This window comes from Zootermopsis nevadensis, unplaced genomic scaffold (genome assembly GCF_977971745.1).
Source record: "Zootermopsis nevadensis isolate Lab colony 2312 unplaced genomic scaffold, Znev_1.0 Znev_ptg000021l, whole genome shotgun sequence".
In the NCBI taxonomy this organism is placed as follows: domain Eukaryota; kingdom Metazoa; phylum Arthropoda; class Insecta; order Blattodea; family Termopsidae; genus Zootermopsis; species Zootermopsis nevadensis.
This window is the reverse complement of record NW_028259153.1, coordinates 11,606,148-11,630,305: the sequence shown is the minus strand read 5'-3', so window position 1 is coordinate 11,630,305 and position 24,158 is coordinate 11,606,148. Positions and strand designations below refer to the sequence as shown.

The window sequence follows — 24,158 nt, the reverse complement described above, 5'->3', positions numbered from 1 at the left end:
TGACTCAGAGACAGTCTGCGAATTTCATTCAATTTAGCGGGACCTCCCAACGCCTCTGCCAGCGGCGCGTGTTAGAAATGAAAGAAATTTTGGAATGTGGAGAGGTGTTACACCCTTATGGTCAGGTACATAAAAAACCTGCTGCTCAGAAGGCAGTCCACGATGCCTTGGAAGGGGGTGGAATTATAGTCCCTGGTTCTACAAGGGAGGGACCACTCACAGCACTTCGCTGGAGACAAAAAGGAAGCCGCTAAGGAACAGCCCTCAAATATAATAGCAAAAGAGAAAGAAGGGTGGCTCCAGTGTAGAAAGAGAAGGGTGTTGAAGGGTCGAAACCCCAATGACTCCCACCTATTGTTCAAACCCGAGCGCTGTTTCATGGACTCAACATGGGGTGGCAACCTTTCCTTTTCACGAGAACTGAGAGTACTCATATTCCGTCTACAACAGAGATAAGAATTCATACCAAGTACAGAGGGGCCGCTCCTTCAGAGACATAATCTTTTACAAACTGGGGGTAAAATAATTATAGGGTTCCTTAAACTTACACCTGCAGTCTCAAGGCAGATTCTGTTTGGTTCCTGATTAGTTCAGAAAAACCAAAATCAAAGAGCATCTAGTTCAGCTGGTCTTTCGGAGCATTTGTGAATCAAATTCTAACTCCTACAACATCGAATAAAATAAATTCGGGTAATTAGAATAGCAAATAGGAAATAAGGCAGACGCAGTGACCATTGTCAAATTTGAAGTACACCACTACCAACCTTTTCAATAAATATATGTTTGTCATTTGCATTCAAACGCGTGGATTATTGTAGTGGTTATCAACATTTTGGAGGATCGCAACGCTTTCACCTTCTAGGTTTAATTAAACGATGTTGGTACCCACTTACATGATTACACGACTTTACATCCCTGAACACAGAGTCGAAATTTTACCACCGTGGGAGCCATAAATCTTATATACTTTTCTCCTTAATAAAGAATTAAGGTCTTGTAAATCGTAAGGCGTATATGCGAATAGTTTATGATGATTTTATATTTTAATCACGTTTCCACACACACAATTCACTTTTCCTTGAAGGCCCTGTCACTTCCATATTCAACACAGTGCCTCCCGCTATTTCAAGACCTATTCTTACTGAATTCACCTGATTCCCCGCATAGGGTTCAAAGACAAAAGCCACAAAAGTCGATGCTGACAAGACAATGTTAAAATATGGACAGTAGTTGTAAATATATTGAGAAGCACTCGCGGGGAATCGACAAGGAATGGCTCTCTGGACTGAATAGTGATCGGGAGCAAACACTCCCCACCATAAAAACTAATTTCTTACTCAATGTTTATGAAGCAGTAACAACAAATTTTATGGGTCCCTTAGCTGTTCAGTTGCACAGAGACATAGTCTCACACCATCACAAAACAATATCAATAAAAAGTTTTATTACTAAAATATTCGCCAACTTGATGACGAACTCACAACACTGAATGTTACTGTTGATGCAACTATGAATTCTAAATTAAAATTACGATAAATATTTGTCCATCTCCAATCTTTCCAATTTCTGAAGTATCAAAATGTAATTTTCATGACGAAGGTTACAATTTATGCTAGCTGCAAGCGTAAGCCCAACTATCCTACTAACAAAGCCTGTTTGGAGCTGGCTAACGACGCATTTTACATGATCAGTTCTGCTATGTCCCAGTGTATTAAGTGCCACTGAATCACTAATGTAAGACAGAACACTTTATTATTTTTCGTGTTAGCCGACCTTCCACAAGTAATACAGTTAACATGAATGTTCCGCCCCTGGGTTATTCATGCCTGGTGAGTCGGAATATTTTACAAACATACTAGAGCATGTCATGTCCTCACTTCTGTCGTTATACGGACCAGAAGATGCAAAACAGTGGACCTGCTAGCTAATACATTATTTTCCATTCTCACCACACAAGCATCGTAACGCTTATAGCATATCACATTCAACGGCCTATTTCGACCACCGCCTTCATGTACTACTTTAGACTCATGAGAAGCGAACGAGATGATATGATATCACCACCAACAGATGTCAGAGCGATAGGTGGAGTAAGGTTGTCAGGCAATACGTGCTTCGAATGCTTAATAAGAAAAGCATGTCTACAGAACAAAATTAAAAGCATCGCTTGGAAACAAGATAAAAAGAAACAGAGTTGATATACGGACCAATTAAAATAATTTTTGAACAAGCGACAAATGGACAAGTAAAATAAATGTGGATATCCAACCCGCCGCACTACAAATCTTTTAACCTTGTTACATGCTATGAGGAGGCACAAACACGCTACCTCATTGTACGTATATTAAGCCGATACCACGTGCAACAAAAACAAAAACACACGATTCAGCATTTACTCAAAAACAAGTTTTCATTTAAAGTGATCTCACCCGATGTCACAGCGTGTCGCTTGGCACTCCTACTTCGTATTCGGGAGACATCCCATTCGAATCCAGTCCTGGGTTCTTTTGACGAGATTTTTCGCGCATTTTTCCCAGGAACACGAAATACATGTTGCTACACGCTATTAAAATATACTTTTCCCTCCCAGCTAATGCCACATGACTGACTTTTGTAACAAAACTCCATAACATTTGCAGTTGGCACAGCACCATTAAACAAAATTAGAATTCAAGAGTTCATAGACTCTTCGGTTCTGAAAGAGTTAAGGGCGAAATGAGGTAAAAAGAAATATTACAGTTTTAATTCGATTAATTCGTAATGGATGCAATCGCAGAATCTGTAGGCCTAATCTCTAGCCCAAAAATAAGAGAAAAATGTATTATACTTCTACTTGCGGCTTTGATATAATTATTGCTATTATTAGTTTTATTGTTTCCGGTACTTAGAATCTTGTTCAGGAATGCACTTCTTTTATTGTTTACTATTCACTTATACGCGACCACCTCCCTCGTTTATGTAGGCCCACACATGAAATTCTATTCACACTACGTTCTGCAACATCTAGAAAACGTAGGCAACGCATCTAAGTGAAAGGAAAAGCTTTTTATTAAATTATACATTAGCCTGCTATTTTTCACAAAATTTCCTACGTATTTTTCCTTCATATGCAATAAAAATATTCGGACAGGTTAAATATACAGGTTAAAAGTCTGAAATGTATTCTAGTGGAACAGAAACTTCTATTGACTGGACGGTACAAGATAACAAACAACCTCATTGTACAGAATACATCAGTGCAGTTTGACTTTCAATTTATTCAAATTTGCTTTTTTCATCCATTCATTACCATTAGACGTCTTTTCACTATAAAGTGAGTGCTCCCATTAGAATGGCTGCCTTATTTTCTGTACCGCTGGCGGCTTCTGAACAGAATTTTTACTAAAATTGAGATGAAAATTAGTCAGTGACCACTCGGCCAGCCAGCAATTTTAATGAAGATCATCTTTTAAATATTCAGTGAACGTACACTAACGGAATTCTTAATCAGCACAGATTAGGCGAATGGAACATTTCTGCCATCTACCGGTTGTAATTTGTGGACTACCCTTTTGCCTGGGTCTGGCGAATTACACTACCTAATGGGCACTGCAGTTATTATTGCTGGGAAGGATCCAATTTATCATGACTGAGAGCATAAATTAAATTAAAGTGAACTGTCCCCATTTCGTAAGATCAGAAATTCACTTCAATTTCATTAAACTCCCATGGGGTCCACTCAGCCCTGCAGGTCAGTTCCTCCACAGGTAGCGTGGGCTGTAAAATTGAAGGCCGATGTCAGTGGATGCGTCCAGCACACGAGTTTCTGCACCTCATGGACAGATGAAGGACTATATTTTCTATAGTTTTACACGGTTTCTATGCAGCTTCAGGGCGACAAGTACAGGCTGGAGACAAGAGCTAATTCCACATCGATGTTAAATGTAATATTGCACGATATGAATGCGTAAATACCTATTAGTCATTGCTAAAACAAAAGCGCATGGTTTACTGCCAACACACTAACCTTTGTGAAATGGGCGTGTGCCTCTTATTTTGGAAATGCAGACACCCTGCTACAGCTTCACATTTCCCTGAGTCACTGCAGAAATATTCAGCTATGAGTTCGTGTCCTTGCAGAAGCAAGATTGGAAAGGGATAATCCATATTGAAATAGTTTCTACATGCGTCAGTTGCACTCTGAATGTTCCTGCCTGAAATATGAACTGTAGGAAGTTACATCTAGGTCCACAGACGATGTAAAGAATTCAGAATAATATTTTCATCCTTTAAGATAAGACTTATTCGTGAACGTTTACCTGTTTATCTACTTCATAAAAGAAATTGGAGCGGAATAAAAGCCACATCACGTAATCTCCACTATTATTATTGTTATTATTATTATTATCCGTAGTAGTAGTAATAGTAATAGTAGTAGTAGTACCGGAATCCGACCCTGAATGCCTAGTCCACAGCCAGCCACTCACTACGTTGACTGAGCTAACCCGGTCCCACTTCCATTAATTTATCTAGCGGCAACCATCTCTCGTTTTGAGGAGAGAGGGCAAAGAAACGAAACTCGCGTCCCTAAGTACGAAAGACTACGGACTCTTTGTTCACAAACCTGTTCAAGCAAAGCTGGATGAGGATACTGTAGCGGGAATCCGATCTTGTCAGAAACTTGTTTGCTCGTGTGTCCAAATTCAGGTCTGAACTGAAACCCTCTTGAGGCCAGAAATCGCCGTTAACTGCTGATAAAATCTAAGGACTATTCTTTTATCTACTTGTTATTGCTAAGAATAAGCAGAAGTGCAAGGCAAAACATTTAACAACGAAGCCTAATCCAGATTGTCGAATGTAGTTTCCTCATTCTGAAGCAGTGTAGGTTTGTTGGTGGCTACCGACGTTTCGGAAGAACGCATCAGTTAACCAAACAACGTAAATCCACGGTATCACAATCCATTTATTTATGGCTTCACTAACCGATGCTGTCACCAGCGACAGGATGATGAATAATGAACCAGGATGTATAAGGAAGGAGGCAGCCGTGGACATGATGTATTATCCTGGTATTTCGGAGGAGGGACTAAGAAAAGCCATGACAGTCACGACAGAAGCTTGAGCCGTGACTTGAACCCACAGCCTGCAAGAATATGAAGCAGGAATGCTAACCACCCGGCCGCGACATTCGGTGTCACATCCCGAAAGACTACAATCTACATATTCAGCGTCATGGGAACGTCAGCTCTAAATAATTCAGATCATTAAAATCTTCCGAACAGAAGATCTACATTCAGGTTAAATTATCTTATAAATAAAATTTAAATGGCACTGGGTCTTGAAACCACTGTCCTTTTGTTTTGTTGTTTAGGAACGAAATATTCGTTCACTGACAGGCCGATATGCGCACAGGCCTTCTCTTCATATATTACATTCCACTAAGACGGTTGTCTTCGGGTTTCCATCGCCCTGACGATGGATACAGCAAGTGCTTATGAAGCATAGATAAACTTAAACGGGTTTACAACCCAGAAGACAGCCATCTTCCCACTCACCGTGGAGAGAACTTCTAATCTCACATTAAGTTCCTTTGTTACCTTTAAAGTTCGATTTTCATAATATCGATCAGTCGCTTCTACATCATTTTCTTAATAACTAATTAAAGTACTTTAACAAAGATTAGTTTCGGAAGGTGTTCGTACTATCCCAGTAGTAGAGGCTACGTTTAGGACACCTTGTCGTGCGACAAGAAAGGGACAGACCTGAGGCTACAGGCCAGAGGTAAACAAATCACTCGCCGGGCATTTTTGAAACGTATAATTTTTTAGTTGGATAACTTAAAGGAAAGAGACCACTTGGGAGACCGTGGCGTAATCGGAGGCCCGTTGAAATAGATACGTTGTTAAAGAAACAGACCCACTTAACAAGGCGGTAATTTCAAAGCCCCTTACGAGTATTAGACGACATGAATACTGGCGGTGAAGAAGACCTGTCCATGTCGTGTTTCTCACTGAACGCTCAGTGATTTCCGTCGCCCTGGAAACTGAAGTGACACGGTGACACATCGATCAATGTTTTCTCCACAGAGAATACTTGCGGCTGCTAAGGTGAACCGGTTTGTGTAAGTGAAACGGACGGGACCTGCTGTGTGTTGTGTGTGGGACGAAACGGACAGCGGCAATAGGGTCGATGACTTCCGTCCGTCCGTCCGTCGACGACTGTATTCCAACCAGAGTCACGCCGAAGTCCGAGTTCTTTGCATCCCTACATATTCCAGCATCCCCGTCACAACAAAGAAAATAACGCGTGGACTACAGCCCGTAGCGACTGCCAGTTGATTAAAACATCATTATAGCCTAGCCTTTGTTCACGAAAACAACAGATTCTACTTTAAATAAAGAATAACCTACAGGGAAATGTGATGACTGTAGATTACTCGTCCCTTAGCACTCGAAGATGTGGTGAAATTAAAATATCTGAGAACGACAGTAACGAAACATAATTATATTTACGAATAAGTCAAGAACATGTCAAATTTAGGAAATATTCCATACCATTTAATTCAGAATCATGTTTTCCTGTCTCCGATCTAAATACCCACATACTTGAACTATATTATCTGTTGTTTTGTAATAACATCTGACACCTGGACTCTCGCACTAAGGGAAATACTTAGGGCTTGAGAACAAAGCGTGGACGCAAAATCAACAGAAGGGCTACACACTCTGGACTGATATGATACATGACTAAGTCAACGAAATCAAGATCTGGCCATTAGAACTTTGTATGGGGATATGAAATATGCTAACAAAACTATAGCTGCAATTCTTGACGGAATAAGAGCACTTACGACACCTAGGCCCATACGGGAGGATAATATTAAAATAGGTCTTAACCCTTTGCGGTCTCTGTCGGACTGAGTCCGACATTTAAATATCCGAGTTCCGGTCCGATGTCGGACTGAGTCCGCCACGTATTTTACGAACTTTTACGTGATCTGGAGTCAAACTGAGGCTGGCAAACAGTGTCTTCTTCTTTGTACTAGTTCTGTCCTAGTTTTCCTGGTAAGACTTTATGTACCTTACAATACTGAAAGAAGGCAGGAGAGAAATTCATTTTATTCTGACACGTGTCGAAGGAAGCCAGGATTCCAAATCAAGTGTTTTGCCATACATCATACAGAGACGTAATATCATCGTGTGTGTAGCTGTCATCTGATAAATTTATAAAAGAAATATCCCGTCTTCCTAATTCGAAATTACATGTTTTTAAATATTTTTGGCGCGTAGAGCAAACTACCACTGACATGTGCATATTCCTTGTCTTCTTATCAAACATTCTTTGTGTGTAGTGACTTCATCGTTTACACTTCGCATTCTGTTTCACTTTCCTGCTATTGAATTTGATCTTGACCTTTTGAAAACAATTAGGGAGAAGGAAGCACAGCTCTGAGAATATGAAATCCAATGCTTATACATCGTATATCTGCATGCAATTAGAGGTGTTTAGACGTCGCCAAAGTCATATCTACACACTTGGACTTGCTTTATTCTCTACCGAACGACAGGAATCGGAAATGCAACACTTATTACACATCTCATTAGCGACTGTGGTACAGTCCGTGAAAAATATTTCAGACGGTCAGTATTCAAACAAGAGGAACTGTGATCCTCTCAGAACATATTTTCACTATATTTAGCAAAGTATCTTCCGTTTAATGCAAGTTAAAAAGAAAATCAAAACTGTACATAATAGGAGTTCAATGTATAAAGCTTAGTGGCATTTAAATAGACCACCAGAGATCCGTGGTGGCATTTAAAATGGACCGCAAAGGGTTAAATAATAGGAAATGAGGGGATAGGTTCGGACAAAGCGAAGGTACGATGGCGGGATTTTCTGAAAGTGTTAATAAACCTATGGGTTGTAGAGAAAGCGATTAATGTATTAACTATCTGAGCGACTGTTAGCTTCTAAGAAGGATTTCGTTCCATGGACTGCGTCGTGTTTTCTTTCCTAAAACAGATACAGAACGCTAATTTTAAGCACACATTATCGTAGTTAGAGCATGGCGCGTGCTTCCAACTACCGTGACTTGTTTTAATGTAAGTCGAACACACGGCCGGCTGTTCATTCATATTTGTCGTTGATGTATTCATCTTTCAGGTGGTCCCAGACGAAACTATTAGCATATGAAAATAGGACCTACTGACTTCCTTAGCACTTCGTAGTGGTCTAACATCGTAAGTCTTCAGAAGCATCACCGATCTTCTACAGTCCTTACACGCCAATATCGGGGTTCATATGGAAAAATCTTCAAAAAGGCCACAACAATGACTTGTTAATATAAAAATAGGTCCTTTCGATTACTCTAAATCCGCATTTTATACCCTGAACGATGGCAAATCCGTTGACATGTACTTCCTCGAGAGCTGAAGACTATCGAATGTGAACGTGACTATTCACCTTCCAATCTCATGGACTGAAGGCATGTGGATACTTAACCTCACACCCACATATACGCCTTCGTGGCATGGTGTTTAAACACAAAGCTAATCCACCAAGCAAATTAGCTCAGTGGGAAAAGCACCTGACTTTTATCCTGAAGTACCTGGTTTGAGTCTGTCATTGCACAGGATTTTTCGAGACTTCGTCGTCGTGTTCATTAGTCCAGCCTGTCAAGTGCAGGTAATCTCTTTAAATAACCCACGATCGCAGTCTCCAACATATATTCTATTTCACCATTTAATAATTATCCGTATTTTAATTACCTGAGTAAATTCGTGTAGCTCAGCAGGCAAATCTACGTACACGGAGCACAAACCTGCTTGAGACAATAACAGTTGCTAAGGTAGTAAAGAAATTCACATCCTTTTATGGAATCGGAAACTCCATTACCGTGTTCACAAACGCAGGGCATTTGAAGTTATCCAGGACCAGATGAATCGAGTCCACACACTCATATCGTATTCCTTTGTCATCATATTATCCTCCAATCTACGCCTAGGTCTCCTAAGTAGATTCTTCCCTTCAGATTCGTCGACTAAAATTTTTATACAGTTCCCCTCTCCCCTTGTACTTCATATCAGTTCGCAGAAACCTGCTCCATGACGTTTTCGCTAATGTTTTAGTCCGCAGAGACAATCTCAGTTACAGATAAGATGAAAATTATCATTACTTCAAATGTACTAGGTCATTAAAAGACGCTGTATAAATTCAATTATTTATGATTTATAGCATGAGAAATTCGTACAGAATTCTGGCTTGAAATCTGTAAGAGAAGAGACAACTATATAGACCTGGCCACAGAAACAGAATGAGCAGGCTATGCATCATCCACGGTCTGGCTCTCAATAATTAACACCTTTTGGTTACCTACTGAACCAATGCGTTGCGTGCCAAATCGGATTCAATGTTTTGCCCTTGTGAAAGATTCAATGAACTGCCTTTCATTTACACGCCGAGTTACGTCTGAGCGTATCCTGACGTCATCGCTTCCACTCAATGCGAAGAGTAATTACGCCCATACGTAAAACCTGTCTGAGCAAGGCGTTAGTTAACTTTTCCTTGCGGACGCTAGATGTTTGTTTTCATTTCTACTTGGGCTCTGGGGAGCTGTATGTATAATCTGGCAAAGAAAGCCTCGGTACTGATGTCTGCTACCAAATCGCTTTGTACAGTGTGCGCTTTTCAATTAAGGACAAAAGCGCCTCTGAAACGTCGGTAAGCTTCCACCAAACTACACGGAACAACCTAGAAACAGCTACGAGGGTCGCTCATTAAGTAATGCCCCACATTTTTTTCCTCAGAACATATTTATTCAAGATGGCTCAAATTTAGTGACAATATAAATCAATGTTTCCTTTACACATACTATTTTTCCACATAGTCCCCATCAACTTGTACGGTTTTACGCCAGCGTGGAACAAGTGCATGCATGCCTTGCCGGTACCTGCTCTTGTCCTATGCACGTAGCCATGTCCTCACTGCTTGAATAACGCTCTCGTCATCTTCAAACCTTGTTCCGCGGATAGCATCTTAAAAGTGGCCCAAAGAGATGGAGTCGGAGGGTGGATGGGGCAGCACCGTTCAACCAAATTTGGTGATTTCTTCCCGGGTTCTCGGACTTGTGTAAGGGCGTGCATTGTCATGCAGGAGCAAAATTTCTGCTGGATGCTTGTGAGGCCGAACTCGTCGGAAACGCTTCTTGAGGGTTTCCAGGGTCATAATGTACGCGTCTGAATTGATGGTCGCACCTCTTGGCATCACATCCACAAGAATGACCCCATCACTGTCCCAAAAGACAGTCATCATGACTTTTCCGGCGGAGGGAGTTGTCTTGAATTTCTTCTTTCTCTGTGATTGAGGATGATGCCACTCCATCGACTGCCTTTTTGTCTCCGGCTCAAAGTGGTGTATCCAGGTTTCGTCACCTGTAATGATCCGGGACAGAAAGATCTCTCCCTCAGCATCAAAACGCTCCAACAATTCAGAAGAAATCGTTTTCCTTTGAATCCTGTGGTCTGCTGTGAGACTTCGTGGAACCCATCTTGCGCACACCTTCGAATATGCAAGAGCCCGGATAATTGCAATTACACTTCCATTACTGACTGAAAGCTGTTGGGCCAATTGTCGAGTTGTGATGCGCCGATCCTCACGAATAATGGCATCCGCGCGGTTCAACATGTCTGGAGTGGTGGCTGTGGCAGGACGCCCAGAGCGCGGCAGATCACGGAGCTCGGTTTCTTCACTTCCTGAAGCTTTAACTCTCTTAGCCCAGCGACCAACGGTGCTCCTATCGACTGCACAGCTTCCATACACAGCACACAAACGTTTATGAATGTTCACCACAGTTTCTTTTTCAGCAAAAAAGAATTCAATTACAGCTCGTTGCTTGTAACAAGAGTCGTTCACAGACGCCATTTTAACAGTTCACTACAGCTCCGCTATCGGTTGGAATCATTTGAAACTCCGTACACGAACGCGGGAAACATCAAATCTCAAGCATGTAAAAGTGCACTTTTCTATCTTCATTATTGGCTGAGAAAAGAAATGTGGGGCATTACTTAATGAGCGACCCTCGTATCTTCATACTCGCCAGTGTGAAAACCACAAATCTCACAACATTTAACAAGATTCGCGGTTATTTCTAAGTTCTCCCATGAGCCCCCACCTCCACCCCCTAGTACCAACTGCTTACTTCTCCCCGGAATTGTATTTGCCGAAACACTTTTTTAAACACTTCAGTGAACCTCGCGATGCGCCGTCCGTCTTCAAATGCAGTTTCAATATTTCCTTACCCTGTAACAACCAATCTCTTTCTCAGTGGCGTGTAAAGAAGTTCTCTGTGTTACAGCACGTACCACGTGCATCCCTGTAAACATCCCTCCGTTGCAAATACCGTTCTTGTTACAGCAACAGAGGAAGGAAGCCGATAAACAACGCAGGGAGCATCTACACAACCTAAAAAAACTCCAAAGTCAAGTGCAGGATACGGTTAAGGTAATAAACATGCGGGCTTCAACTATCACAGAAGCAGGAAAACATAACCAGACACACGTGAAGATTGAACAAGTCTATTAGTGCCTAAATATAACGAGGAGACTTATAAAATTTAACGCATAAAGCTAATCTGAATTCATTGTATCAAACAGAAATTTTAGTTTTTAACGATAACAGTGTCCCAAAAAGAAGTAAACACACATTCAACGAATGAAATAAAGACATTTTAATAGAAACAAAACACATAAACGTCAGCAATGGCAATTAGTGTATTAGGGAATTTAGTGTATGTGTTCAAAGTTATCATCTTTAGCTTCGCGGCACAGTTGGCAGCAGTGAGCATGTGACTGACAAGCGGCCACCGAAGTTGCTACTGTGTATATACCTCTTTTGGGGCATTCTGTATTCTACACTAAATCCCTCAAGGAGAGAGACAAGTATGAGAACTAGGCGTAGATGGGAAGGAATAAGAAATGTAATCCTAAAGAATAGGCTATGGATTGCATTCAACTGAGGGACTAGGTCTTGTAACTACGGTAATGAACCTATCGATTCCAACAAAAATGGGGAACTTACTGATCAGCTAACTCTTTATCGGGCCTCTGCCCTTCAAAGTATGAAGCGCTCACCAATAAATTTTCACCATCTCTCAGGACCTACCCTGTCCTCAAACGCCTTCAATCAATCTTTCCTTATAGCACGACATCCAAGTTTATGACTCATGGAAAACGACAGGTAATATTATAGTTTTATACACTTCAGTATTCACATTTTAAAGCATTCTGGAGTGAACGGTAGCAAACATTCAATGAATTTAATCTTCTCTTAATTTAATAATAAATGTAAGCTAATTCAAATTCGTTATTACCGTTCTCAAAGGCAGGGACTTTAATCAATTCAAATTCCTTTTAGGCTTGTGTCTGCAGCGTAGGACTGGTTAAAATTGTATTAATTAAGAAACGTCATAAGGCAAATGCAAAGCTATCACTTATACAGCATCATGACATGAGGGCGGAGTAAGTGATAAAGCTCTCGTCTGCATTAAATGGAGCCATCAAGTTCTCGCCGTTTCGCCCCCGGAACCCAATGGAGAAGGTAGCCACAGAGTCTGTATAGATGGTGGCAAAAGATAAATCACTACTCCCGCCGGGAATCGAATCCCGGTAATTAAGTCTGTGGAGGGCCACTTCACTGACTAACCTGTCACGACTCAAAAAGCATCACTACTTCCTAAACTGATACTACTGTTGTTATTTTGTTGAGTGGCAAGTCCTTGAGGACCGCATGATGAGACAGATTATCATATTGGAGACGCCATCTAGGAATCACCCATTGTCATCCAAAGTTCGTATTGGTTGTGTAGTTTGCGTCCTTAAAAACTGAGTAATATTAAAACGTAAAACGCACAAACAATTTATTGTGGGTCCTCGTTACATTGGCATGGTGCGTCCTCAGGCTGCGGATGCATCGCCCTGATAATGGAGGCAGCAAGGACCTCTGAAACGTCGATAATCTTCTACAAGTCTACGCGGCGTAACAACCCAGAAGACAGCCATCTTCAGACTTACCACCGTTAAAACCTCAAATTCCTTCCTGATTTGCTAACAGTTGATGAGATAATCAAAAAATTATCCGCCTTTTATGGAACTCTGCGTTCGTTTCCGCACCAAGAAAAGTCCGTCACTGGTGCCTAGCCCGAGATACATATTTTCAGTCCAGGTGATTGTATCCTATTAACATTCATTTTAATATTATCTTTCCACCTAAACCCATGTCTACCAAGTAGTCTCTTCCTTTCAGGTTTTCGGACTAAAATGTTTCTGGTAATCCTGTGATTGTTGAAAAAGTCATTGTTTTCATCAATGCATAAGCAACTGCAAAGAGAGCAAGACAGGACTAAACAAACATGAATCTCATTTACATAATGGAATCAGTGTGTGAGGTGTGCCTGAAGTACATGATTGATGTCACAGCACGGCTTAATACGTGAACTCCTTTCACTAACAACTTGCTTTTATTAATGTCTGGAACACTGCGCCCATCCTGCGACGTCGGTATATGCCGTAGAATTATCCGTAGAGGGCATTCTTATTGATCTCTGCACACACAGAACCAATTAGTACAATTTATTTTGCATAGTAGAGCGTTCTATATCTGAACACCGTTAAAAATGCATTGAACATTACACAGCAGCAGTAAGCGAACTACCGGAAAATGAGTGAGTCACAACGCAGAACACAGCCGTTGCATTTCGGCGGGTGGATTCCGAGTTACGAGGGACATTCTCAGGAGATTAAAATTCAAAACAGATCTCAAAGAATGCGAGTGTGTGGAGCTTATTCAGCTGTTTGACGATAAGGCTCACAATAGGGCTCGTGTAACGCGCCTTTTAAAACATGAGGAATATTTTGCTACTGAGCCACTAGCAACTTTTCAAAAAGATGAATTAGAGACGTTTACTCTGCAGGAATTCTCAATCCTCTGACGCCAGTACCCATTGACAGGATTGTGGATGTAACTGAGAAAAATTCTGGATGCGGTGTTAAATGTTTCAGTAATTCTAAAGTTTTCGACATTAGTGTACTAGCACTATTGTGGTACTATAAAAGAGCATTTTTCGTTGCCTGTTATTCAGAAATATTATAAAAAACATAACTATACAACCAGTTACGTACAAATAGGCCATGTTGGTAGTCCAAGAATACGATGCGATGGCTGAAACAAGACTTCACAAGAAGGCCTTCTCCTTTTTGAAGAGACCAACGATTGTGTTCACACTATGAGACTATGTAATCCTTAAGCAGCGTCCACACTTGTAACAGAACCTCGTTACGTTACGTTACGAGGTTATGTTACAAGTGTGGACGCGGCTTAAAGCAACGCCAGTAAAATCAATGCCATCACTTGTAAAAGAGAGACTGAATTTTGGATTTGACTGTGTCAAGCCTTAAGCAATCTCCATCAACACCATCATCTGCCGATGATGAATCACCAAACTCAACACTTAAAACAACTAATAGACCCATTTATTACGATAAACTGCGCAAGCTTGCCAGCAATGTTTTTTACTATGTTCATAATGCCACTTGCTATGGGAACTAGTAAGGACAGATCATTTTGTGCTGCAGGACGGGTGTCGAAAGATGACTGGCAATGAATGAGTAGCGTGGACTCAGAACAAATGTCAACATCGAAAATTAAATGGCATCCGATGAAACTAGAATTTAAATCACCGGTAAGAAATGCTACTGATGAATTACTACAAGACGGATCCATTTGATCAACACTTCTCTTGAGAGAAATCCAATTTGTCATTAAAAACTTGATTATAATAGACCAATACACATTACATATACATACATATATTGAATCATTACTTTCATCTAAATCTAATTGATATCCTTTAAAAGTAATACTTCTGACATCTGCTGAACACCAATTCATGGTGTGACGGAATCCTTGACCTTAATGAATTCGTATAGAAAACACAACAGACTGAAAAAGAAAACAGACATTGGGATATTCCTGTTGTTTATCTTTAGAGATAATCTTGTATGTTTACTCGTGGACTTCAGAAGCACTTCAAAACATTTTAATACGTAAATAGAACAAGCGGACGGACGCGACGCCTTCATGTTATCTAAAAACGCAAAGAAAACGCACATCCTCTCACACCCCCCCCCAACAGACACATACACCTGTTTTACCTCTTTAAATCACAATGTTTACTGCAGCTCCATACCACCTAATTTAACATTCAATAAACCTGCATTCTGAGGGTAGATGTGTGCTGGCGGTTCTGTCATATGGTCTTTGATAAATTGATCGACGTTTCAGAGGTGTTTCCTAACTCCATCAAAGGGCGATCAGGACGTAACATCCCAGAAAACAGTAATTCTCATGCAGGTTGCCGTGAGAAGCTGAAATCTCGCCGACTTGGTATTTTCCCCTCAGAGATGATTCTCGGCTAAACAGCTGTTATTTCCCTAAACAGCAATCACCAGATGATCTGTATTTTCTGTTGAGATAGGATATAAATTCTTAAATACTATTTAGATTATCTTCAGCTTCAATCCTGTAAAGAGTGTAGATAAAGTCTGTTCATTTCCTTTTACTTAAAAGATCCTTATTAGACAAGGTTCGCTATTATGTCACATAAGCAATGTAAATTGATTTATCCTTCTCGCGAAATTTGCTTTGTACTCTCATATCAAGACGTCAACCTTTGAAGCACGAAATTTCAGGTCACATGACGCATCATTCCAGAATTTTCATGTTATATAAAGTTGTTTACGTCTGTAAAATCTTACGAGCAGATATTATTGCAAACTACGTCAGTGAACACTTAAAGGAACTGGTATTTCTTTGTCCCGGTTTATTGAAAACAGGACAGAACAACCCGCCCTTTCATAAAAAAATCATTCTTGTTTCTAAACAGCAAGGCTTACTTCCTTTATCTATTTTCAACCCTCAGAAGCAATAAACAGATATTTGATGTGTAACTTTTCCTTTTTTTAACGCTGACAATATCATACAAGATGCTTATATGCCTAATAAACTCCACACCGCATAATCAGTCTTGAAAAACAGACGATCGCACAGTCTAGAAATCCCCCCCCCCCACTTACACGGAACCTCAAAATTTATTAGACTATTATCTTTACATTAGCCCGCCACCAGGAAATGTACTGAACAAAAAAAAAATCCATTTCACATCCTAACACCCAGTACCTTTGAGGTCTGATTTAACATGATCCTCCCACCTATGCCTGATATATTTTAATTATTTAGTTCTATATAATGCATGTGACAAAATCTTGTTATTTCATTCACGCTTATATTTTCATTGCAGCGAAACATAACAAAGGAAGCCGACAACAAAATAAAAACCGACAGGTAAGACCACAAACCCGTCTTAGAGCATTTCAAGCATTCAACACGGCTTACCGAGCAGTTTAACTTGGTAGTAGTGTCACATCGGTATTCGGAACGTATAACATGTCTGCGCAGAGAGCGCCGCCATATGCATTCCTTCGTATACGAATTACATTTGGTATGAATGTCGGTTTAAGGTCTACACCGGGTATCTTGATGGTTTCTTTTATTTACTTATTGATTTCACTTTATTCACACATTCTATACTAATGGCTGGATCATAAATCGGAGAGGTCTTTCGAAATAAATTTTCACAACTTTGCAGGAAAGGTTTATGGCTCGTGCGTTCACCATTAGGGAGCTTTTAGACAGACTTCCAAAGGAGATAGAGTACGAAACAGACAAATGAAAGGAAGTTGGTTACGGATAAACACACGAAATAATTCACTCACCGTTGATATTCAACGGTCGTTTTCCGCTTGTCATTTCTAATGCATTATTCAGTGCGGGTTATCTTATGCTACTGACTGCATTGCCGATGGTGAATTACACAATGCAACGTCGCTGACTTTATTTTCAAACAAATATCCTGTAATGTCCCACAAAACTCTGTAACAGTTTTCCTCACTCATAATACAACCTGACTCTCTCGAATCTTTCCGAATGATTAATGATCGCTACATTTAAAAACATGGCCACACCCATTAATTTTATTACGTTAGATGCTTCTTATTGGCCTTAATAATTATTATCTTCATTACTATATAACAGTGATCACCACTCTAGATTAAAGGACAAAAAACCAATCACCCAAAGCATCACACCTTTCCCTCGAATTGAGTCATTAAATTAGAGAGGCCCTGTTCTTGTCGCTCATACGTCTAGTCAGTTTGGATATAAACAGGTGGCAGATCCAGTTGACTGCATCGCATGAAAGCGCTTTACAACAAGTTATTTATACAAACATTCATGGTTTTACGCGTTTTTTGAGGAACTGTAACAAAAATGAAATTTAACTTTATGTCTACAATCCTAGTACAGCAGGATTTGATTATAAAAATGTCCGTCTCATAGGTTGTAACGCCGTGTAGTCTGGTAGAAGTTTACTGACGTTTCATTGGTAACTGTTGCCCCGGTCAAGTTTCTGCTTTTTCTGACTGCTTCCTACATATCAAACCACTTTCTCGCTGGTGACTCAATCAGCGCCCTGAAGATGGCGGCAGCAAGTACCTCTGAAACGTCGGTAAACTTTTACCAGACTACATGGTGTTACAGCCCATGAGACGGCCATCCTCAACTTTTAAATATTTCAAATGTGTTTATGGTTATGGGTAAAATAAACATGCACTCACATTTCCTGGCGAACGGCAATGCCGATCGCATATGAGCGTCTGTTACTTAAATTTTCTTGACATAATACGTAAATCCGTGTTTTTCACTAAGAATTTACCGGTATGTTACCTTTAAAATGCAGCCAACTTTGTCCTGCCTGCATATGCAAGTAATCTTTAAATATTATAAAGTCTCTGCCAATCACTACCGCGCTATGAAACACGTCTGTCATGATTTCATGTAAAAGGGCAAGTTGGGAAGTGTATGCATGGCGTAACAATTGCGGTGCGCCCGCCCTGTTACTGCCTCTAGATTTAAATTCTTAACTGTAAAACAGAAAGAATGGAAAAGGGGGCAAATACCTCCAACACAAACTCTGATCAAACTCAGCTTGAGTTTCAAGACGACAGCAAACAATTCTTTTCTTTTTGTTCTTTAATTATCAAGAAAGTTTTTTAATACTTACAAAAAATATATATTGGGCATAAGTGGCAGGGTAATTTTTCTCCATTACTGTTTGAAAGATTTTTCAGTATGATGGATACTTAGTTAGTTACGCTCAATATGTGTAAAGAATCGGATGTATGTCTTCATAAGTATCCCTTACGGTCGCCCGATTTTAACCAAAACTTCAATGTGCCGACAAATTTATAAAATTTATCAAATATAAAATTTCATGAAAATTCGTTTTGCTGTTTTCTAGTTATTAAATGCGATCAGACGGACATACAGACATGGCAAAGATAATCGGAGCATTTTTGGCAAAAGATTTGTCGCGAAAGTTTCAGAAGAAGTTAATTACCTTAAATGTATATTATACAACATGCAGTGCTCAGGAACTTGAAGAACGGGTCGTTCCCAGTATCCCAGTAACACGCATTCGGAGATAATAAATACGTATACAATTTTAGTCAAAAAACCAGAAACACGTGATAAGAGTACGGGGCGGAGATGGAGTTAAATGTCTAAGTAACTGAGACGTAGTCACGATGTAGATGAGTGGCCAGCCTCACGCTCTGGCCAGACTTCCTCCATGGGAAGCAGCTCACAGTACCCACTAGCCTCTGCTGGGAACCGAACCTGATTCGTCCAATCCGTAGCCAATCATTTTAATGATTTTACCGGCCCTTTGTATTACAAATGACTATAAAAATAAAACTGGTACAAAATATATAACTGACTAGTCATCTCAAATCCAACTTTACTCCAAAAAGAAGCAAAGGTTTAACACAACGAATTTTTACCACATTTCAATAAACTTCATGGGTACTACAATTTTGTAACCGAATGTACAAAGTACATAAAGTCGCAAGACAGTCCTCTAAAGTTGCAGACAAACGACAGAACAGGGGAGGAGTGCATTGCAAAATGAACACTGCGTAAGGAGAAACCCACCAGACACTCACTCGCGGATCACGGACAGACATTTCATTCATGTTTTTGCGTCTCTGACCATAGGACACATGTTCTGCATGGAGTTCCAGTGAGTTTCCAACCAAGGTATGTTTTATTTGCAAGATCATGGTCAGGAACCATCTCAGCTCCTTGTAAACATGTCAAGTGCGAGGCGCGATGGCGTGACTTAAGACGAAACATACACGTAAGCCTGGGTCACACTTGGTCTTCGATAACCAGATGAATTCTGAAACTGGTCTGCGTCATACGAATAAAGCTCACTAAACCACATATTACATTGGACTTTGTCTATTGTCTGAACTGGTCTAATCTTATTCAGAGAGTTCCGGGTTCTATCCAAACTGCTGTGCACATAATAAAAATGAACATGAACTTGCATGACAACCAGTTCATCTGAAGACAACTCTCTTACGAAATAAAAAGACAAATAAAATTGCCTATAAATAAACACTGAAGTCATCCACAAACTCGCTACGCGTACTGGTTTCTACATAAGAACACGATATTTTAGTAAATAATTAGCAAAACTCACAATCCGTTGAATGCGAGTTCTTTTTCCTGTGAGTTTGATATACAGCAAACACGGACACTAAAGAAATACAGGATAATTCCAAAAGCTATTCATTCTATGAAAGTCTTTTCTATTCGTGTCAACAGCAACAAGAAAAGATCATGATGTTTCTTAATACCAATTCACACGCACTGCATGTCCGTTCCAGTGACTGCAGCCTAGAGATGAATTATAGCAAAACTGCAGACAAGCAGACTAATATCTGCGTGATCATAAGGACATACTTTATCGAGGATATCTGGCAAGGCGCGAATTTGTGAGTTGGTTTCAAAGACATTTACAGCCATAAAGAACCGTGGTGTGGTGACAAAAGTTATGCCCCCAGTAAATATTAGGGTCGAAATCTGCAGTTTACTGCCGCGGACACGAGTGGGGCCCGGTAGAAGTTATTGTGGCACAAAAGTGAACTTCCGGTACCATAAAAGGTGGTACATTTCAAGAGTAGTGGAGAAACTCTCAGCTCCATACACTCAGTTATAATTCAATTTATCCCTTTTTAACCATCCGCATGTATGCTCTTATTTACTTTCTTACATTAAAATTTTCCCATGTATCTCCCAGTTTTTGGCATCATCAGAAACATATTGGAAAAATATGTGACAAAGTACACGTTGCTTATTAAACAGGCTATATGTGCAGCCTGTATCAGATGATTCAAATTGTTCTTTAGAAAAAATATACATCGCTATGGATTTCAACTTCACGATTATTTATCTTTGTTTGTGTAAAGAATGCTTAGTTTGAGGCTACGCTTGACGGCTTTCCTTAGACAAATAAGAGAAATCCATATTTGAACGGAAATTAAAGTTCTGAAAATACAAACCCTTGGTACATTTATATTTAATATCTCCATTCTGTACAACTGTGACACAGTACGAATAGGTCACACAAACAGATTTGATTTTCCGCTATCTTTATACCGTGACTTAGGGGAGAGGAAATAAACATAACCCCTACTTATTCTCAACCTCGGCACTAGAAAGGGTTGGGTGGTAAGCATCACGCCCTGACTACGCTTTACCACAGCGAAATGGACCCCGGTACCCATTGGGCAGAGGCTAGAGGAAAAATCCTCTCCCCCTGTCGGCGATTAGCAAAGACGAAGCAGAGTCTTGGCCTGACCAGTCAAAACAGAATCAACGCGCGCGGCTTACTCAGCGCCCTGATGATGGATGCAGTAAGGACCTCTGAAACAATGGTGAGCTTCTACCAGACAACACGGTGCTACAACCCAGAAGACAGCCATCTTCGAGGCACAATACTGCTTCTAAAGTACGTTTAAATAACATAACAATCACCTAAATAAGTACTATTTCCGTATTTTAAAACTTTGTTGTACTCCACACGAGTGGAAGAAGGAAAATGCTCCTTGCCGAAGGAGTACTGTAGGTGTGTCCCATCACATTTGCATACAAACATCATCAGTTGGTGACTTAGAAACCCCTCCCAAAACTGTGGCCTTCATCCCTACCAACCCAAAACCTTGAATTTTTAATTATAAACTTAAATGTGTGGGCTTCCTTTACGTACAAACAATTTGTTAATTCCAATTATTAGAAATCAATGCTACTACGCACTTGGGGCTTAAACGTGTTCCTTAACAAGTCTCTTAATAAAAGTTATAAAATGTTGTACCCATTAAGGTCAAAGGCACACTTGAATCCAGCCAGTGCTATTAGATTCATCATACGGTTGCCTTTACACCGCCGTCGACACGTCAGAATGATGGGTCAGGTCATAAAGCCTTTCTCATAAAAAGTGAAAACAATAATTCCCATACTCCTAGAAAATTGAAATTTCATATAATGATCAATTCCTCATTACACAATTAAAAGTGCCGGCAAGGCGAATGTTTCTTTGTACTTAAGCACCACGAAATGAAGGCACACGGAGTGTAGCTAAAGCACGAAGCATTCGTAATCTCGGAAAAGGATGGAAATAAGTTGTCCACTTGACGCTCGGCCCCATTAGACCGGGAGACGTCAGTTGTGGTCCGTACGTGATGACGAACTGTCGACACCAGAATGAACACGCGAGGCTTGTCACGTTCGAATTCGAAAATGCTGGCAGTGGCGTAGGTCCTCAGACGTGGTAATAACACGGCTGAGAGAGTTCTTCTTGTTTCCAGTTGGGTTAATTTTCTGATAATTTTCAGACCAACTCTTACGAAGAGCTGTTTCAAGAATTTCACATTACGGGAACAATAAATGGATGTACTCAACAGCACAAGCTTACAGCGTTGCTCCGCCCCCTCTCTCTCTCACTCGTGTCTTCACACGCGAGTGAGAGAGAGGCAGGGCTGCGTTGCTTAAACCCAATTTTACGTACTACAAGCACACGTTAACAGAATACTTGCGCGTTCTTTTCAATTCACAATTAAACCACCAAACTTCTACTAGTGACAGAAAACAGCAGACTGCGAAACTGGCCTTGTAAGAGGATCCAATAAATTACCGTAAAATATCATTCTCTCTTTATATTAGGAAGTCTTCATATGATGCTACGAAACGGGACATTTACTATCTGTAACCCAGTTCATGGTCAAGATAAATTATCAAACTTAGGCTCATTTGACTATATTCACATTTTGGGCATCACCACCTTGTCAAAGGCAATTTGCGTGCTCAAATGACCCATAGGGCTATGCCGGCCGGAGCTTCGGCTCATGGTAGGGTCACCCAAGCCGGACAGGTCTAAGGCGATGCGCCAGACTAAGAGTGATACCCTGGTCCTCCAGGTTGGAGGTTGGGCGTAAGGCTAACAACCTTTCACCGTAAAAAAAGCATTGTTACGAAAAAAAATAACTAAGCCTCGGACCAGGTTTGGCCCAGGACAGGGTCCGGTGGGGCTTTGGTTAATTCGGTGATGAACTTTCGGGTTCGGTAAGCCATCTAGTTAGTTACTTATAGACTAATAATGTCGCCGGATGTTTTCTGAGTTGTGACGCCTTGTGAACAACATCAAGTTATTGATGGATTTTAAAAAGTTGCAGAGATTGGTATAATATGTAACCGATTTGGTTTAATTACGATGCCTTCAGGTAGACTTATGTCAGACTCATTTTTTATGGTAAATACAAATTAATTTTGCTCAGTTTTGTACGATGGAGGGTGGAAGTCAGTTCTAATGTTGTTGAAACTCCTTTGTTTTGTTGCTGATGTTAGGTCCAGCCTTTGTTTTCTTACTTCTTACGTTCGTCTGTTCATCATGTGGTACTGTCAGAAACACAACGTAATCAGAGCCCTAAAAACATCTGCACAAAACTTTACGTCACCCTTACCAGTTGAATGATTCACGTGTCTACTGTGTTACACGGGTGACGTTTTGCTAGTAAGGTAGTATATAAGTAAAATATATGCTATGTACCTATTGTGATTACAATTTATTTTTCTAGGCATTTAAATACCTAGTAACATTGCAAAAGTTTCTAAATACATGCTATGACTCGTATTTCAGTCAATCCTATTCTTGTACTCAGACTTATACAGAGAAACATTTGTGAACTAACCTTTCTTGTTGATACTGTTGTGATCTGAAGCACCATTTGCAATGGGAGGCAAGGAAACACACACCAACACACAGAATACTACAAGTTTCTTCATAATTCTATTAGGATTACAAATTAATAACGTTTACAAAATTAACTTTAAATGTACACAACGAGGTCTGCAGATGAGTGCAACACACTACTTTTCAAACATCACTGATTTATATTTTTCGAACACCCCCGCAAACAACCGACACGTGGTACGCACACGCACCGCAAAACAAGCACAACACAACAAGCGGACTCACCTTTCGGCGCGCATCGTTGCAATGGTTGAAGTAAACCCCGCCACGAGCAGGATCCGCGACGAGGGCCAATATTAGAGCCACCTACGGGATAGCTTAATAACTACTAGCTACCCTCCGCAACCTCTGCCATCTGTTATTTCTAATAAAAACTACAAGAAGAAAAAAGCTACTGCTCTAATCGCTGAACGAAATATTGCTGAAAATCAATTACATTCATTGCAGTTACAAGTTCAACAAATATTCTATTACGATTTATGTATGAGGTAGGTGTACTTTGACTGAGAATTGCGCCGTTAAAGTGTATGACAATTATCTTCGTGCATAGCAAGCTTGTGAGAGGTAAAATGTACCTATTTCACCCTTCAGTCTCCTGAATCAAGGTATAGATAAACGAACCTCTAGTCCACATGTGGGAGTCTCCCTTACAGTATTGTAAATAATAATCTTTATCGTGAAATTTAAGACAAAATCAATACTGATTCTAAGGTGCAGTTTCAACTTTAGAGGAAAAACAACACCAAACCTTAAATGTAAGCGCTCGGACGGGGTGGTTGTGGTATTATTCCGGACATTGAACGATTAAAACCGATTAAAATCACCAAAGTTTCAGTGAGGACGGTTGGTATCTCGGCCGAGATTGATACTTGGGGCTTCTCAATCCGTACAAGTCATACAGACTCACTGCTTTGAC

The 24,158-nt window shown here is 40.3% G+C and overlaps 1 protein-coding gene across 1 annotated transcript in view; it reads right to left on the bottom strand.

Moving 5' to 3' along the window:
* wb (wing blister) overlaps nucleotides 1–23,503 on the bottom strand; it is a 152,714-nt gene extending 129,211 nt beyond the window's left edge. The window contains exon 1 of the mRNA XM_022058527.2: nucleotides 23,181–23,503. Within this exon, the coding sequence (XP_021914219.1) occupies nucleotides 23,181–23,274 (94 nt within the window). The 5' untranslated portion in view covers nucleotides 23,275–23,503. The remainder of the gene's footprint in view (nucleotides 1–23,180) is intronic.
* Between the last annotated feature and the right edge of the window lie 655 nt (nucleotides 23,504–24,158).